The sequence below is a fragment of the Balaenoptera acutorostrata genome, chromosome 6, assembly GCF_949987535.1.
Source record: "Balaenoptera acutorostrata chromosome 6, mBalAcu1.1, whole genome shotgun sequence".
Taxonomy (NCBI): Eukaryota; Metazoa; Chordata; class Mammalia; order Artiodactyla; family Balaenopteridae; genus Balaenoptera; species Balaenoptera acutorostrata.
Window position 1 is genome coordinate 37,820,941 of NC_080069.1, and position 14,757 is coordinate 37,835,697.

Consider the following 14,757-nt stretch of genomic DNA (forward strand, 5'->3'; position numbering starts at 1 on the left):
ATTCTCAATACATATATCTGACAGGGAACTTGTATCCAGAATATATAAAGATCTCTTACAACTCAAGAACATAAGAAACAACTCAGTTTTAAAAATGGACAAAAGACTTGAATACACACTTCAAAAAACATGTGTAAGTTGGCAGTAAACACATCAGGAAAATGAATAGTAAAGTCATAATAAGGTAATATTTCACACCCACTAATATTGCTAAACTTAATAAGATTGACAATACCAAAAGTTGACAAGTATGTGGAGCAACTGAAATTCTCATAAATTGTGATGGGAGTGTGAAGTGGTACAACCACTTTGAAAAATTACATGGCAGTTTCATATAAAGTTGAACAAGCATCTACTCTATGACCTACTAATTCCATTCCTATGGTATTTACCCAAGAGAAATGATAGCACACATCCACAAAAAGACATAAATGTGAATGTTAACTGCAGCTTTATTCATAACAGCCCCAAACTGGAAACAACCCAAGTGCCCATCAATGGGAGAATAAATAAACAGATTATGGCATATTCATACAATGACTACTTCAGAGCAATTTTTTAAAAAATGAACTCCGCATACACAATAACATGGATGAGTTGCAAAAGAACATGTTGAGCCAAAGAAGCCAGACACAAAAAAATACATCCTCTTATGATTCTATTTGTGTGAAATTCAAGAAAATATAAAACTACTCTCTCTTGTTGAAATAAAATATTGGTTGCCGGGATGGGGTGGAGGGATTGACTATAACAGCCACAAGGGAACTTTCTGGGGTGATCAAAATGTTCTGTGTCTTGATTGGAGTGATGGTCACATTGGATTTACACATTTACCAAAAGTCATCAAATTGTACCCTTAAAGCCCTTGCACTTAACTGCTTATAGATTTTACCTCAACTTTGTACAAAAGTACTTCAAAACTTCTGTGCCTTCTGAGGGTATAGATAGGCTAGCGCTTTGGCCCTCAAAGTATTGTGAGCACCGTTGTTTTATGTTTTTTTGATTATAAAAAAACTATCTCGCAACTGCCTGCCTTGGAAACTCTCACTTAACTAGAAGATTTGTGTGTATAATTGAGTTCATGTGAGGTGAAGAACTGATATAAAGACATCAGGAGTATAACTATTTTTCTTAAGTCCTAGAAGGTGACTTTAAAAAGGTTTAATTTTTTGGAACATATTTACAAGATTATTAGGAGAATCTTTTTTTTTTTTTTTTTTTGATAAGCGTGCAAGGAAACATTCTGACCACATAAAGTAGAGGGTCTTTTTTGGGCAGAGGATGCAAGATTTTGTATTTTCTTAACACCCTTTCCAATGCGAATGTTCATATGGTTTTGAATTTTTGATTCTATTGTAGCTGAAGTTTGCATTCAAGACCTACTTTCCTTATGCTTCTCCATCTCTTGTTATGGTGCTACTCCAACACCCAAAAGGTATGTGAAGGTTGATTCTGCCCATATTAAAATAACTTCTGGGAATACACTGATTAAATTATAACTGTTTCCTCCCAGTTCCTTATCTGTAAAGGGAATTGGTCATTGCTAACATCCTTTAAGCTCTCAGGGTCTCACATTCTGTGGATTTTGATGTGAGAATTTGCTTGACTTCCCAGTTACAATCATTTACCAAAAGAAAGAAAAAAGAACAAAATGGCCTCTAGTTGGGTTTTGATAGTCTGTTCTGGATAACACAAGGCCTCTGCTTGTGCCAGCCAGATCTACCTGGATGCCAGGAACAGGCTAAGACTTGGCTGATTTGGGATAAAACAGTATGTTTATTTGTATTTCATTCTTTCTACTCTGTGCCCCCTGTTTCAAAAGAAAAGATAAAATGATGAATGAAGCCAAGAAGTTTAGTGGAAATTTCTCCTAACCAAGCCAAGAGAAGCCTTTTGAAATAATTCAGTAAGTGTATTATTAGACCACAGCCCTCTCTGATTTCATTTACCAGCCTTCCAGAGGCCATATCCAGTTGGGGAAGTGATGATTCTGCCCTGATTCCACTGATGTTGATCTGTTAACATGCCTGTGAGCTCCTGTTTAGGAAACATTTCAGAAATAGAGAATATAGACATCCTTCCCGTCTAAAGCCTGAAATCTGAAGCAGAGGCAACACTGACACAAGACAGACTCTGTGCCTTAGAAAAAGGCATTCATCTGACCATGGAAGGAAAGAGGAGAGAAAAGAGTAAAAGAATCCATAATATTTCCTTTTTATGCCGTTTTTTTCCCTGGCTTTTTCCTGAGACTTGAGTAAGTAAATTCATTTGAGGAAAGTATGATTCGAGGTTTCAGAGCATTTTACAAAATCAAAATTCCTCTTCCTTGTTCTAAAAGATTAGGTTCTCACCCAAAGTGACCCACTTGATGCTGTCCTCTCAGATGCTAGAGGTGGAGGTGGTGACGGGCCTGGTGGGATCTCTAGTCAACAGTTTTGTGGAACTTAACCTGTGGGGACACAACGGGAAAACTTTAATAACAAGACAGAAAAGTCAGTAATTCACTTTCCAGGGCCACGTCTCACAGCCTAAGTCAGATCAACAAAGCCTAAGGTCAACCTATGTGAGCAGCTGAATGAGCTCCAGAAAAAGTATTGGGGTTGTTATTTTTTAAATTTGGAAATCTATAAACAAAAGACTACCTCTGCTAGTTTCTAGAACAGTTTTCTGCATATTACATTTGGAAAAATAATGTTACATTCACAAATTGAAGTGTTTTTTAACAGTAGAATCTTCTATTCATCAGAAATTGATTTTGTGCCCACTGTAAAGTCTTGTAGGCATAAAAGATGGGTCACTTATGAGCCCTGACTATCCAGGAGCTACAAGTAAAGGAGACATAAAATACATATCTAAACAACTAATAAAAAGAAGAAAACAAGAATGCCTTCAAAGCCTGCAAATCAAGAGTTATGGGAGTTCAGAAGAGGGAGAGAGATAATTTATGATTCTTTAACATTTGTGGGGTAGTAGTGGTTATTGTATCACTTACATTATCTTTCTCGTGTATTTAATTACAGAACCTATCACTACATGGAAATGTGGTAACCTTTTTCAGATGTTGTTTAGAACTACAGATACATACATGCTCAGAAGTGTTTAAGACCATGGGAAAATTGTGAAACCAGAAAAACTAACTAAAGAAAAGACATTTGTCTGTATGATACCCATGTATTTTTTTCTGACCTTTTTTTTTAAAAAAACTATACACCTGAAATCTTATTCTAAATTCATCACAATTGTAGAAAAACAGTTGGGCAGCCCATTCCTAATTTCTTGTTGATTATTTTATTATAATCTCCATGTATGTTGAAATCACAGATTACTAGTGATAGAGGAGGGGGTAGGTGAGTAGAAAAGAAAAAAACCTGGGGCATCTTCCACATAACGTTTGTAAACCCTACGGTGGGCTGCCTGTGCAGTCTCTGTCCACTCCCACGTACCCGAGTTAAAGAGCCTTAGCTCTTTAGCCCTGTGTAACACTGACACGTCTTTCTTCCCAGGCCAGAGACATAGATTCTGGCTGGGATCAGCATGAGAGCAGTGGTACGGATTCCGTGGACCAGGAAAATTAAGGCCTTTCCTCCAAAAGGCCTCTTCTGGTCTTAGCTGTAGATGATTCCTAATAGGTTTGACTTTTCTTCAGCTCCTCTCCGATGGCTCTCTCCACCCACAGATATCCCACAGGGACTTTGGCACCAGGCACTGAAACATATCTCTGAAATGCTCAAAGAAGTAGTTGAAGACCAAACTCACGGGTAAGCAAACACTGATGGCTCGTAGGTCTGTTTCACACGCGTTTGCTCTGTATCCTTATCTTCCCTTTGAGCAGGCCTGACGGGAAGGCATTACAAGCATACCTCAGAGATATTGCAGGCTTCGTTCCAGACCACAGCAATAAAGTGAGTCCCACGACTTTTTTGGTTTCCCAGTGCATATAGAAGTTATGTTTATACTATCCTGTAGTCTATTTAGTGTTCAATATCATTATGTCTAAAAAACACAATGCACATATCTTAATTTAAAAATACTTTATTACTAAAAATGGCTAACCATTGTCCGAGCCTTCAGTGAGTCATAATCTTTTTGCTGGTGGAGGATCTTGCCTCAATGTTGATGCTGCTGACTGATCATGGTGGTGGTTGCTGTAGGTTGGGGTGGCTGTGGAAGTTTCTTAACATAAGACAATATGAAGTTTGTCACATCAGTTGACTCTTCCTTTCACAAACGATTTCTCTGTAGCATGCAGTGCTGTTTGATAGCATTTTACCCACAGCAGAACTACTTTCAAAATTGGAGTCATTCCTTTCAAACCCTGTCACTGCTTTATCAACTAAGTTTATGTAATACTCTAAATCCTGTGTTGTCATTTCAACAGTCTCACAGCAGCTTCATCAGGAGTAGGTTTCGTCTCAAGAAACTACTTTCTTTGTTCATCCATAAGAAGCAACTCCTCGTCCATTAAAATTTTATCATGAGATTGCAGCAATTCAGTCACATCTTCAGGCTCCACTTCTAACTCTAGTTCTCTTGCTGTTTCTGCCACATCTGCAGTTACTTCCTCCACTGAAGTCTTGAACCCCTCAAAGTCGTCCATGAGGATTGGAATCAACTTCTTCCAAACTCCTGTTAATGTTGATATTTTGACCTCTTCCCGTGAGTCACAAATGTGCTTAATGGCATCTAGAATGGTGAATCGTTTCCAGAAGATTTTCAGTTTACTTTGCCCAGATCCCTCAGAGGAATGTATTTCTTAAATAGTAAGAGTTGAAAGTCGAAATGACTCTTTGATTCATGGGCTGCAGAATGGCTGTTGTGTTAGCAGGCATGAAAACAACATTAATCTCACTGTACATCTCCATCAGAGCTCTTGGGTGACCAGGTGCATTGTCAATGAGCAGTAATATTTTGAAAGGAATTTTTTTTCTGAGCAGTATATCTCAGCGGTGGGCGTAAAATATTCAGTAAAACATATTATAAACAGATGTGCTGTCATCCAGCCTTTGTTGTTCTATTAATAGAGCACAGGCACAGTAGATTTTTAAAAGGGCCCTAAGATTTACAGAATGGTAAATAAGAATTGAGTTCAACCTAAGGTCACCAACTACATTTGTCCCTAATAAGAGAGTTGGTCTGTCCTTTGAAGCTTTGAAGCCAGGCATTGACTTCTCCTCTCTAGCTATGAAAGTCCTAGATGGCATCTTCTTCCAATATAAAGCTATTTCGTCTACATTGAAAATCTGTTGTTTAAAGTAGCCACCTTCATTAATTATCTTGCTAGATCTTCCAGATAACTTGCTGCAGCTTCTACACCAGCACTTGCTGCTTCACCTTTCACTTTTACGTATGGAGACGGTTTCTTTCCTTATACCTCATGAGCCAGCCTGTGCTAGCTTCAGACTTTTCTTCTGTAGCTTCCTTACCTCTCTCAGCCCTCATAGAACTGAAGAGAGTTAGGGCCTTGCTCTGGACTAGGCTTTGGCATAAGAGAATGTTGTGGCTTGTTTGATCTTCTATCCAGACCACTACAACTTTCTTCATATCAGCAATGACTGTTTTGCTTTCTTATCATTCATGTGTTCACTGTAGTAGCACTTTTAATTCCCTTCAGGAACATTTCCTTTGCATTCACACCTTGGCTAACTGTTTGGCGCAAGAAGTTTAGCTTTCAGCGCATCTCAGCTTTAGACGTGCCTTCCTCACTCAGCTTTATAATTTCTAGCTTCTGATTTAAAGCAAGAGACATGCCGCTCTTCCTTTCACTTGAACAGTTAGAGGCCATTGTAGGGTTATTAACTGGCCTAATTTCAATATTGTTGTGTCTCCTATGGAGGCCCAAGGAGAAGGAGAGAAAACGGACCATTGGTAGAGCAGTCAGAACACACGCATTTATCGATTAAGTTCATCATCGTCTATTGGCACAGTTCATGGCACCCCAGAACAATTACAACAGTAACAAGGAACATCACTGATCACAGATCACCATGACAAATATAATGGAAAAGTTTGAAATATTGTGAGAATCACCAAAATGTACACAGAGACAGGAAGCAAGCAAATGCTGTTGGAAAAATGAAGCCAATAGACTTGCTGGACGCAGGGTTGCCACGACCTTCAGTCTGTGAAAAAACACAATTATCTGTGAAGTGCAGTAGAATGAGGTATGGCTGTATTGGTCTGTTTCCATCCCCAAACAGGTAAGCACACTGCTGAGTAAGAAGTGGAGGAAGCACTTCGAGCAGCTCAGAATAAATAGGCTGCATGTGTAAATACCTGGCACAGAAACTGTTCTGAGTAATGGCTAGTGTTAGGCTTTGAAATGTACAAGCATAACAATAAAAAGAATACACCTTAGGAAAAAAGCAGTGCTCACATGCTGCAACCCCTGGCCTGCAGAACGAGAAGGGCACCTCTCTGGGCCCTTCGGTCTTCTCTACCTCTCTAGGGAAGGAAATTCTAAACTTCTCCTGCACAGTAGGATGAAATGTTTCTTTTCCTCCTCTTTGTAATAAATATTTGTCTAAAATTAGAAAATCCATTCTAACATAAAGTAATTTCTAACATTATGATATTAGGTACCCTCTTATATGTGTTATTTCCCTAGAAGCATTCACATTTAGGCTTTGCTAAGTTCTTTGTAACATAGTACCCTTCGGCTTCCTCTTAACTTCCTTGCTTTTAGAGTATACATATTTTATTCATTGTCTATACTAGCCTACTAATACTGTCTTTATTTGTTGCCACTTTTCCTTCTTGAAATTCTCTATGATCTCATTACTGAGCCATCACATATTATGGCTGGTGCTCTTCTGTTTATCATCACTGATGCAGGTTTGGGTGCCAGCTACTCACTTACACAGCCTCCCTCCCCGACCCTGCCCCCGAACTCTTACCAGTAGAGGAGACAGACAGAACTGTCAGCCAAGTGGGGATCAGAGGATTGGCCATATTAACGACCTGCCATACCCTGGCAGCCCCATACACACCCCTTCTGGTTGTCTCTGTTGAAGAGCAGGGCCTAGACCCCAAACCTCTTGGGGCTCCTGCCTAACCCAGATCTGCCTCAACTAGGCTTCAGGGCCACCTGCGGGGAGGGGTCTGTGAGCAGCTTTAGGCACCTTCTCAGCCAGCCCCATGGGACTGCATTGCACACTCAGCTGCTAGAGGAAGAGAGGCAGAATGACCAGGCCTTGAGCCGTGATCCAGGAGGGATGCCCATGTGGGAGCAGTGAGCATGGGGGAGCCCTTGCTCAGCTCACTCGTCCGTGAGGCCTGCAGGAAGGAGACCCTGTGGAGCTGGCTCCTTGCTTCTGAGACATAACCCAGCCCACCGCTCATGTGGCCCCTGGAGCATCAGCTCTCCCTCCTGTGGGGACAAGGGAGTAAGACTCATGCTCCTCCTCCTTCCTTTTCTGTCACTGTTTCGCAAGCTAGATTTCAGAACATTTAATCACTTGTTTTCGGGAAGGACTTGAACAGGAGGAAAGCAGTGACTAGGAGAGGTGGGGACAGTGCTGGCTTGGGGATTCCAGGGGCCAAGCAGAGGACCACGCACCCAGATCCAGCAAAGACGGAGCACTGCGGAGGGGCTCAGAGCTTTCCTGTTCTAGGAGCTTCCCCAGTTCAGAAGGAAAGTTCTGCTCTACGTTAATCTCAGGCCAGTCCTGCTCCATTTCTCCCAGGGGAGATGTTAAACTGCTAGGACTGTCACTATGCAAAATTAGTGGGTCCTTACCTGAAGCAGAGTCTACCCTTTATTGCAACTCCCGGTTCCCTGTGTGACAAAAGGATAGCTTCACAAAAGCTTTAACTTTTCAGCATTGATGTATACTTGATGACAGGAAAGAGTACAATATACAGCTCATTAAAAATTCATAATTGCCAAAATACTGACCAGAATCTTTTGTCTTGTGAGAAAATGAATAGCACGTGTTTCGGCCTGCGTCCCTTCTCTGGTCTCCATCTGGACCCCTGGGAGCCCCCTCGTTTCTTGCTCGGGGCTACCTGGGTGGCTGCCCGGTGGCTGAGGGGCCGCACCCTCCACAGCAGCCCAGCTGTGCAGGCCACGCAGAAGGCAGAGTGGTGGGCCTGCAGGTTCTCATCTTGCATCGTTCTCGATGATATGGGCCAAAACCTTCCTTTCTCGAAGGCCTGTGCTCACTCAAGGTCCCTGGATGACCTTGATTTAAAGATTTAAATGTCTGAGGTCCTCAGGGCACATGAGGTTTTGAGAGGCATGCCATTGAAAGTCCTGTGACAGGTTCAGGGTGGCATTGTGAGCTCTTTTTCTGAGGCTAACTCGTATTCCTTGCAAGTTGTACTTCAGTGGATGAGAACAATTGAAGCCAACCATTCAGAAACATAAGTTGCTTTAAGAACCTAAAGGACAAAGAAATCAAGTTGCCCGGCTGCCATGTGTCTTGGTTCTGTTCCAGGTCCTGCGGAGGCCCCTTTGAGAGCTGGTTTTTGTTCGTTCACTTTGGAGGATGGGCTGACATGGCGGCTGAGCAGTTACTGACGTCGGAGGCTGAGGCCGAAGCCCCAGAGGCCCTGCTGTGGCTCCTGGCTTTCAGCTGCGGTCCAGGCGCCGGGCGTCAGCGGAGAGCACAGACCATGGTGCGTGGCCAGGCCTATGGTGCGCGGCCTCACGATCAGTCTCTCAGGGGCTGGAAGGGGCCCTGCAGCGGGTTTGGCTTTCACTGACCCCCAGGCACCTCAGCAGGTACTTGCAGACATCCGCCCGGACGAGTGAGTGGGAGCTGGGCCTGTGGTCGAGGTGTTTCCCTGCCCTCAGGAGTGGACTGGAGGCCAGGCGCCGCCTGCTGTCCTGGGAGGCACCGAGGAGATGAGGTGCGGCCCTTCCATCCCTGGGTCATTTTATCTCTTCTTGGTCCCTGCCACTCTGTCATGCTCCACAGGCGCGCCTGGCCCTGGGGCCGCTCCCTCTAGGGGATGCCGTGCAGGGTGTGACCGCCCTGCTGAGGAGCACCGTCCTCTTTCTGATCAGTGGCCTAACGCTGTCTGCTTCCGCCTTGACTCAACTCCCTTCTTGGATCAGTCAGTAGGTCCTCACAGTACCGGCTTTGTTTAGAACTCTTAAAACAGTAATCACATGATATTAACCACTTCGCTTCTGAAAAAGGACTTGGTCATTTCCTAAATAACAGAGCAGCAAAGTACAGGAGTGGCTAACTGTCTGTGGCAAAGACAGTTGTTATTTTGTGTGGAATGTAATAATTACAGGAGCAATGTTTTGATTAAAGGCATTTGCGCCTTCCTTGCAAACATTTATTTGCTGGTTTTTAAAAGTTCAACTGCCAGCACTTTTTGCTGATTTTAATAATTAAACGGAGCAGGTTTCTTTATGTAGAGAGCAGTGCTCCTATTTGCTTGATGTTTTCTGTTTGAAAAAAACAGAGACTAGTTCAGATATGGCTGTATATTTTACTTGTTTAAAAGCATGTTATATGGCAGGAGAAAGAAAAGAGTTGGGATTTTAAAAAGTTGAAATTTGGTGATGATTTTGGATCAAAAATAGAACATTTTTGTTTTAGAAATTAACATGTATTTCAGAATTGCTATCTGATTAAAAAGAAAGCCTATTTTTTTCCCTTTTAAAATATCACATTAAACTAATTAAAGAGAATCCTAATTTTTCATTATCTTAATTTTAATAATAATTAAAAAGTATGAAGCACTAATGATTTCTGAAGCCTTTTTATATACACTTTATATTTGATTCTGTATAAGCTAAATTGGTAGGTTATATGTTAAATTCCAAATCGATCGTAGAAGCTGACAGATTACTTTTGAAGTGTAGAGAAATAAATTGTCCAATAAGGTTTATTTTCTAGAGAGTTCTGCATTGGCCTATCTTTCTACTAGTTAAGTTGGTCTTCTTTTTTTTTTTTTTTTAAATAAAACTTACGCCTAGTTCTTACTCAGGGGGTGCTTTGGCAGCCTGGATAAAAACAGATGAGCTCACTCAGAGTAGTTTAGTGCCCGTATGTCTGTTTCCTTCCTCTTCCTTCTCGGTGCTCAGCCTGAGGCACCGGTTTGTGCAGCATCCGGGGAGCAAATGGGGCCCAGTTTTCCTAGTTTAACTAGTAGTGCATACTTCTCGCTCTCCTGACCTTTGATCGTCTGTTGGATGACTTGACAAACTGTGAACTGTCTTTGAAAGCATGATTCTTATAAGATTTGACTGAGCTTGACAATATCTGTGCCTTTGCCTTGAAAGGCATAATTAAATCACGGTACTAGACCGTACGCAGCAGTGTTCTGTGACTGGAACCGTCACCTCTGCTGGGCATCCTTGAGGTTCGGGATTGGGAGGGGGTGCCTGGGACGCGTACGGCCTGCTCAGAGACCCACTCCACTCTGCAGACCATGTTCTCTGCCAGCCAGTGTTCATCTTCTTTTGCTAACTTTGAATTAAATCATGATAAAAAACAAAAACTGTCTATGTTTGTATACTCTTAAGAAAGAATTAGGTGAGGGTTCATACTCTTTAACCCCGTCATTCTACTTCTAGGAGTTATCCTAAGGAAGTAGTTAGAGAGCCATATAAAGATTTATATACAAGATCATTGCAGCATTGTTTGTAACTGCAATAACTGAAAATGGCCTACATTTCAATAGTAAGGATATCGGCTAAATAAACTGTGGTGTATTACAACCACAGAATAGCATTCTACCATGAAAAATCATGTTATCAAAGAACATGTGCTATAGATAATGATAAATTGCTTATAGTGAACTGTGAAAACTCTAGAATACCTTGCGTATAGTGAGTGCTGTGTTCACGATGCATAGAAAAAAGATGATAAGGATGTAAACCTCACTTTCAACGAGTCTCTTTGGATAGTGGAGTTATAGTCATTTTGACTTTTTTTCTTTTTACTTTTTTGTTCAAATGTTTTACAGTGAGCATATATAAATTTTCATAATGCAGGACAAAAATTAATACTTAGAAAAGAAAGCTTATATTTTTCTCCTGAAAATATTTTTAGAAAGCATTAAAGTTTTGGGCATGTGAGGAAGGTATTTGAAGGGAAAGACGGCCTGGAGTGAAAGAGAAAGGAAGAAGACAAGCCTCAGGGAATAATGGGTGAGAGGAGAAAATCAAATGCCAGTCAGGAAGAAAATGGATACAGAGGCGTTGCTTCCTAAGCCCTGACATTTTTGCAGACCTACCTAGATGCAGGATGGCCGTGGGCCCCCGTAGACGCTGTCAGACGAGGGCGGGCTGGTCCCAGCACGAGAAGAGGGGGTGAGGGACGCTGCCCTCCTGCATGGAAGGGCCCTGGGGTGCAGTTTCTCACGGTCTTGCCTTGTGGTTGGAATCGCTCACACAGCACTGCTAGTGTACTGGAGCTTATGACAGACTTCATTGAATGAAGCCTTAACTTCCAGGGAAAAAAATGACTCACACAAAATCCATAAAATTGGTCATGGGAATTTTCAGAGTAGGCCTAAGTATTCTTTTGAAAATGAGGGAACATAGCTGTTCATGAGTTCCATGTGGCACTTTGGATCTACAGCTTTCAGTTTTTACTGTTTTCCAAGTCACAACCTGATGTACCATTCTTATAGCAAACAGAAATCTCAGCATGAAATAAATATTTTTTATGCAAAAACAACCCACAGACCTATAACAGCCACTATTATTATGTGGATTCCACAGACTTGTGACCTCTGCTTGAGCTTTAAACATGTATGAACAGTGTCCCAGTGTCTAAACCAAACCAGTGTGGTGTGTATGTGTGTGTGTGTGTGCGACACACGCACTTCCTCCCCGCCGAAGGTGGCAGAAAGGCAAACCTCATTCTTATCAGCACGTTGGCTCCGCGGAGGTCTGAGCACTGGGCTTTAATTGACCTGTGGCTGTGATAGTGAGCAAGTCTTCAAGGAGCCTTTTGTTCTTTTTCCCACAATATAAAAATCTGACTACATTCTGCTGAGGACTTTTCTCCATTTCCTTTCATACAAAAAAAGGTCGATTCCTGGCATGATGCCCTGGCTGCTTAGTGAGCAGGACGAAAGAAAGTCAAGAAATTTCCATTACGCCCATTTGGGTTTGTGTGGAGCAGTGTGTAAACTCTGACATGGTCCGCCCCATCTGCCCTCCCTCGGGCGCCAGTCCTCTCCTGTTTCTGGGGGTTGCTTCAAAGAACTGAGTCATCCTACAACCTGCGTGTCCCCCCTCTTCCCTAATCTCTTCCCTTTGAAATTATACTTCCCAGGTGGAGGTGAAGGCAGTGCTCAGCGGCCTCATGAAGCTGCTCAGGAGTCCAACCCTCTCGGCCAGGGATCTGCAGGCAGCAGCTGGAGAGGGCGGAGAGGGAGCTCCCAGACCGCCTGCCTGTCAGCAGCTGATCAGGCGCCTCCTCCTGAACTTCCTGCTCTGGGCTCCCGGAGGCCACGCGATTGCCCGGGAAGTCATCACGCTCGTAAGTCTCCCCTTTTCTGGCATCCTGGTTCTCATTCTCATCCCAGGGAAAAGGTGGGTTATCACCCAAGGACCCAGCTTTTGAAGAGTGTGGGTACCAAGATGCTGTCCAAACGCGGCTGGACAGGCCGGGAGGGGACAGCTGGGCCAGACCCAGAGCCCGCCCTATGCGACACCTGCGTGGCACAGGAGAGGGAAGGGAGGCTCAGACAAGAGAGGGGACTTCTCCCAGGTCACACAGCGCACTGCCAGGGCCCACGGTGAAGGCTCAGCTCCTGTCTCCCCAGGCTGTCGTCTTTCAGTTACAGTTCATGACTCTCCTCCTCATGAAGAGAAACAAGACTTCAGTGAGAATGCGGTCACTGCAGTGGCTCAAAGAATTTCATTTGTTAATTTAAAAAAAAGTTTGCTAATTACAAAGAGCTCCTTGTGGAAGCCCAGCTGACATGAGGGGTTCTTTACGGTCCAAGTCAAACGTGAGCACCGCTTATGGCATGGGACTTAGCAATGATTTCTTGAATAATGACACTAAAAGCACAGGCAACAAAAGAAAACATACATTGGATTTCATCAAAATAAAAACCTTTGCAAATCAAAGGACACTATCTAGAAGGTGAAAAGACAGATCTTGAAATGGGAGAAAAATTTCGAATTTATACTTGGAAGTATTTGGAAATCACGTATCTGATAGGGGTTTAATGTTTAGTGTTTAGATTATAAAAGGAATTCGTACAGCTCAACAACAGTAAAACAACCCAGTTCAAAAACTGGCAATGAATTTAGACATCTCTCCAAAGAAGATGTACAAATGGCCAATAACCATATGAATAAAATGTTCAACATCATTAGCTCTTAGGGAAATGCAATCAAAACCACAATAAGGTACCGCTCCATACCCACGAGGACATATACTATAAACCAAGCCAAACAAAATGGAAAACAAGTCTTGGTAAGGACATGGAGAAATTGAACACTTGCACCTTTCCAGTTGGCAATGTTAAAATGGTGTAGCCACTGTGGAAAACTGTTTGGTGGCTTCTCAGAAATTTAAAGATAGGATCAGCATATGATCCAGCAATTCTACTTCTGTGTATGTACCCAGAGGAATTGAAAGCAAGGACTCAAACAGATACTTGTTCATGCCTGTTCATAGCAGTGTTGTTCATAATAGCCAAAAGATAGAAACAACCCAGATAGATACTCATCAACAGATGAATGGATAAACCAAATATGGCCTATACATACAATGGAATATTATTCAGCCTTAAAAATGAATGGGGACTTCCCTGGTGGTCCAGTGGTTGAGAATCCGTCTTGCAATTCGGGGGACACCGGTTCGATCCCTGGTCGGGGATCTAAGATCCCACATGCCGCGGGGCAACTAAGCCTGCGTGCCACAACTAGAGATAAGCCCGCACACCGCAACGAAGATCCCGCGTGCCGCAATTAAGACCTGATGCAGCCAAAAAATAAAGAAATAAATATTTTAAAAATCCCAAAAAACGAATGAATGACACATACTACAACATGGATGAACTTTGAGGGCATTATGCTAAATGAAATAAGCCAGACACAAAAGGACAAATATTGTATGATTCCATTTATATGAGGTACCTAGAATAAGTAAATTCATAGAGACAGAAAGTAGAATAGAGGTTATTAGGGGCTGGGGAGTGGTGCAGAGTTCCTGTTTGGGATAATGAAAAAGTTCTGGAAATGGATAGTAGTGGTGGTTGTACAGCATTGTGAATGTACTTGATGCCACTGAATTGTACATATAAAAATGGTTAAAATAGCAAATTTTATGTTATGAGCTCATCTCAAAAAATAAAAAACACAACGTGCTGATTCTTGGAGTTAGGTTTTTTTCTGTTTTTGTTTTTACTTTTTATTGTCATATAAGGTATATACAGAAAGGTATAGCTTGATGAATTTTTGCAAACCAAAAATACCTATGCAGCCAGCAACCAAATCAAGAAAGGAATGTTCGCAGTACCCAGAGGCCCCCTCCTGCCCCCCTCCAGGGCAGGCTCTGTTTGAATGTGAACATGAAGAAAGTCCCAGTGACCAGTGGGACTGCCAAGAACCTCAGTAACCAGTGCCCACAAGGTTCTCCTTGGTCCTAGGAGAACAACGTGCGTGGGGTGGGTAGACCACGCAGCCAGCCTGTCAGTCCGCCCTCTCAGGCTCAGACAGACAGAAGACCTCCCAGAGCCTGGGTGTGGCCGAGAGCAGAGGAGGACTTGCTTGTCACCTGCTGGGTGCCATCTCCTCGGGGCCCGCCCTAGCACAGTGATCTGTCACGT

General features: G+C 42.7%; 1 protein-coding gene across 8 annotated transcripts in view; it reads left to right on the forward strand.

Annotated features, from left to right (window-relative positions):
• Positions 1-14,757, forward strand: part of FANCC (FA complementation group C) — a 268,384-nt gene that overhangs the window by 246,821 nt on the left and 6,806 nt on the right. For 6 of the 8 annotated variants that reach the window (XR_009008706.1, XM_057548936.1, XM_057548933.1 and 3 more), the window contains 4 exons: positions 1,360-1,435; positions 3,677-3,758; positions 8,436-8,616; positions 12,246-12,452. Coding sequence is in view for 7 of the 8 variants with exons in the window: in XM_057548936.1 (XP_057404919.1) it covers positions 1,360-1,435; positions 3,677-3,758; positions 8,436-8,616; positions 12,246-12,452 (546 nt within the window). In the remaining variant the exon portion in view is untranslated. Of the gene's footprint in view, positions 1-1,359; positions 1,436-3,676; positions 3,759-3,832; positions 3,903-8,435; positions 8,723-12,245; positions 12,453-14,757 lie in introns of those variants that run through there. The other 2 variants (XM_057548934.1, XM_057548938.1) reach the window with 2 other exon arrangements.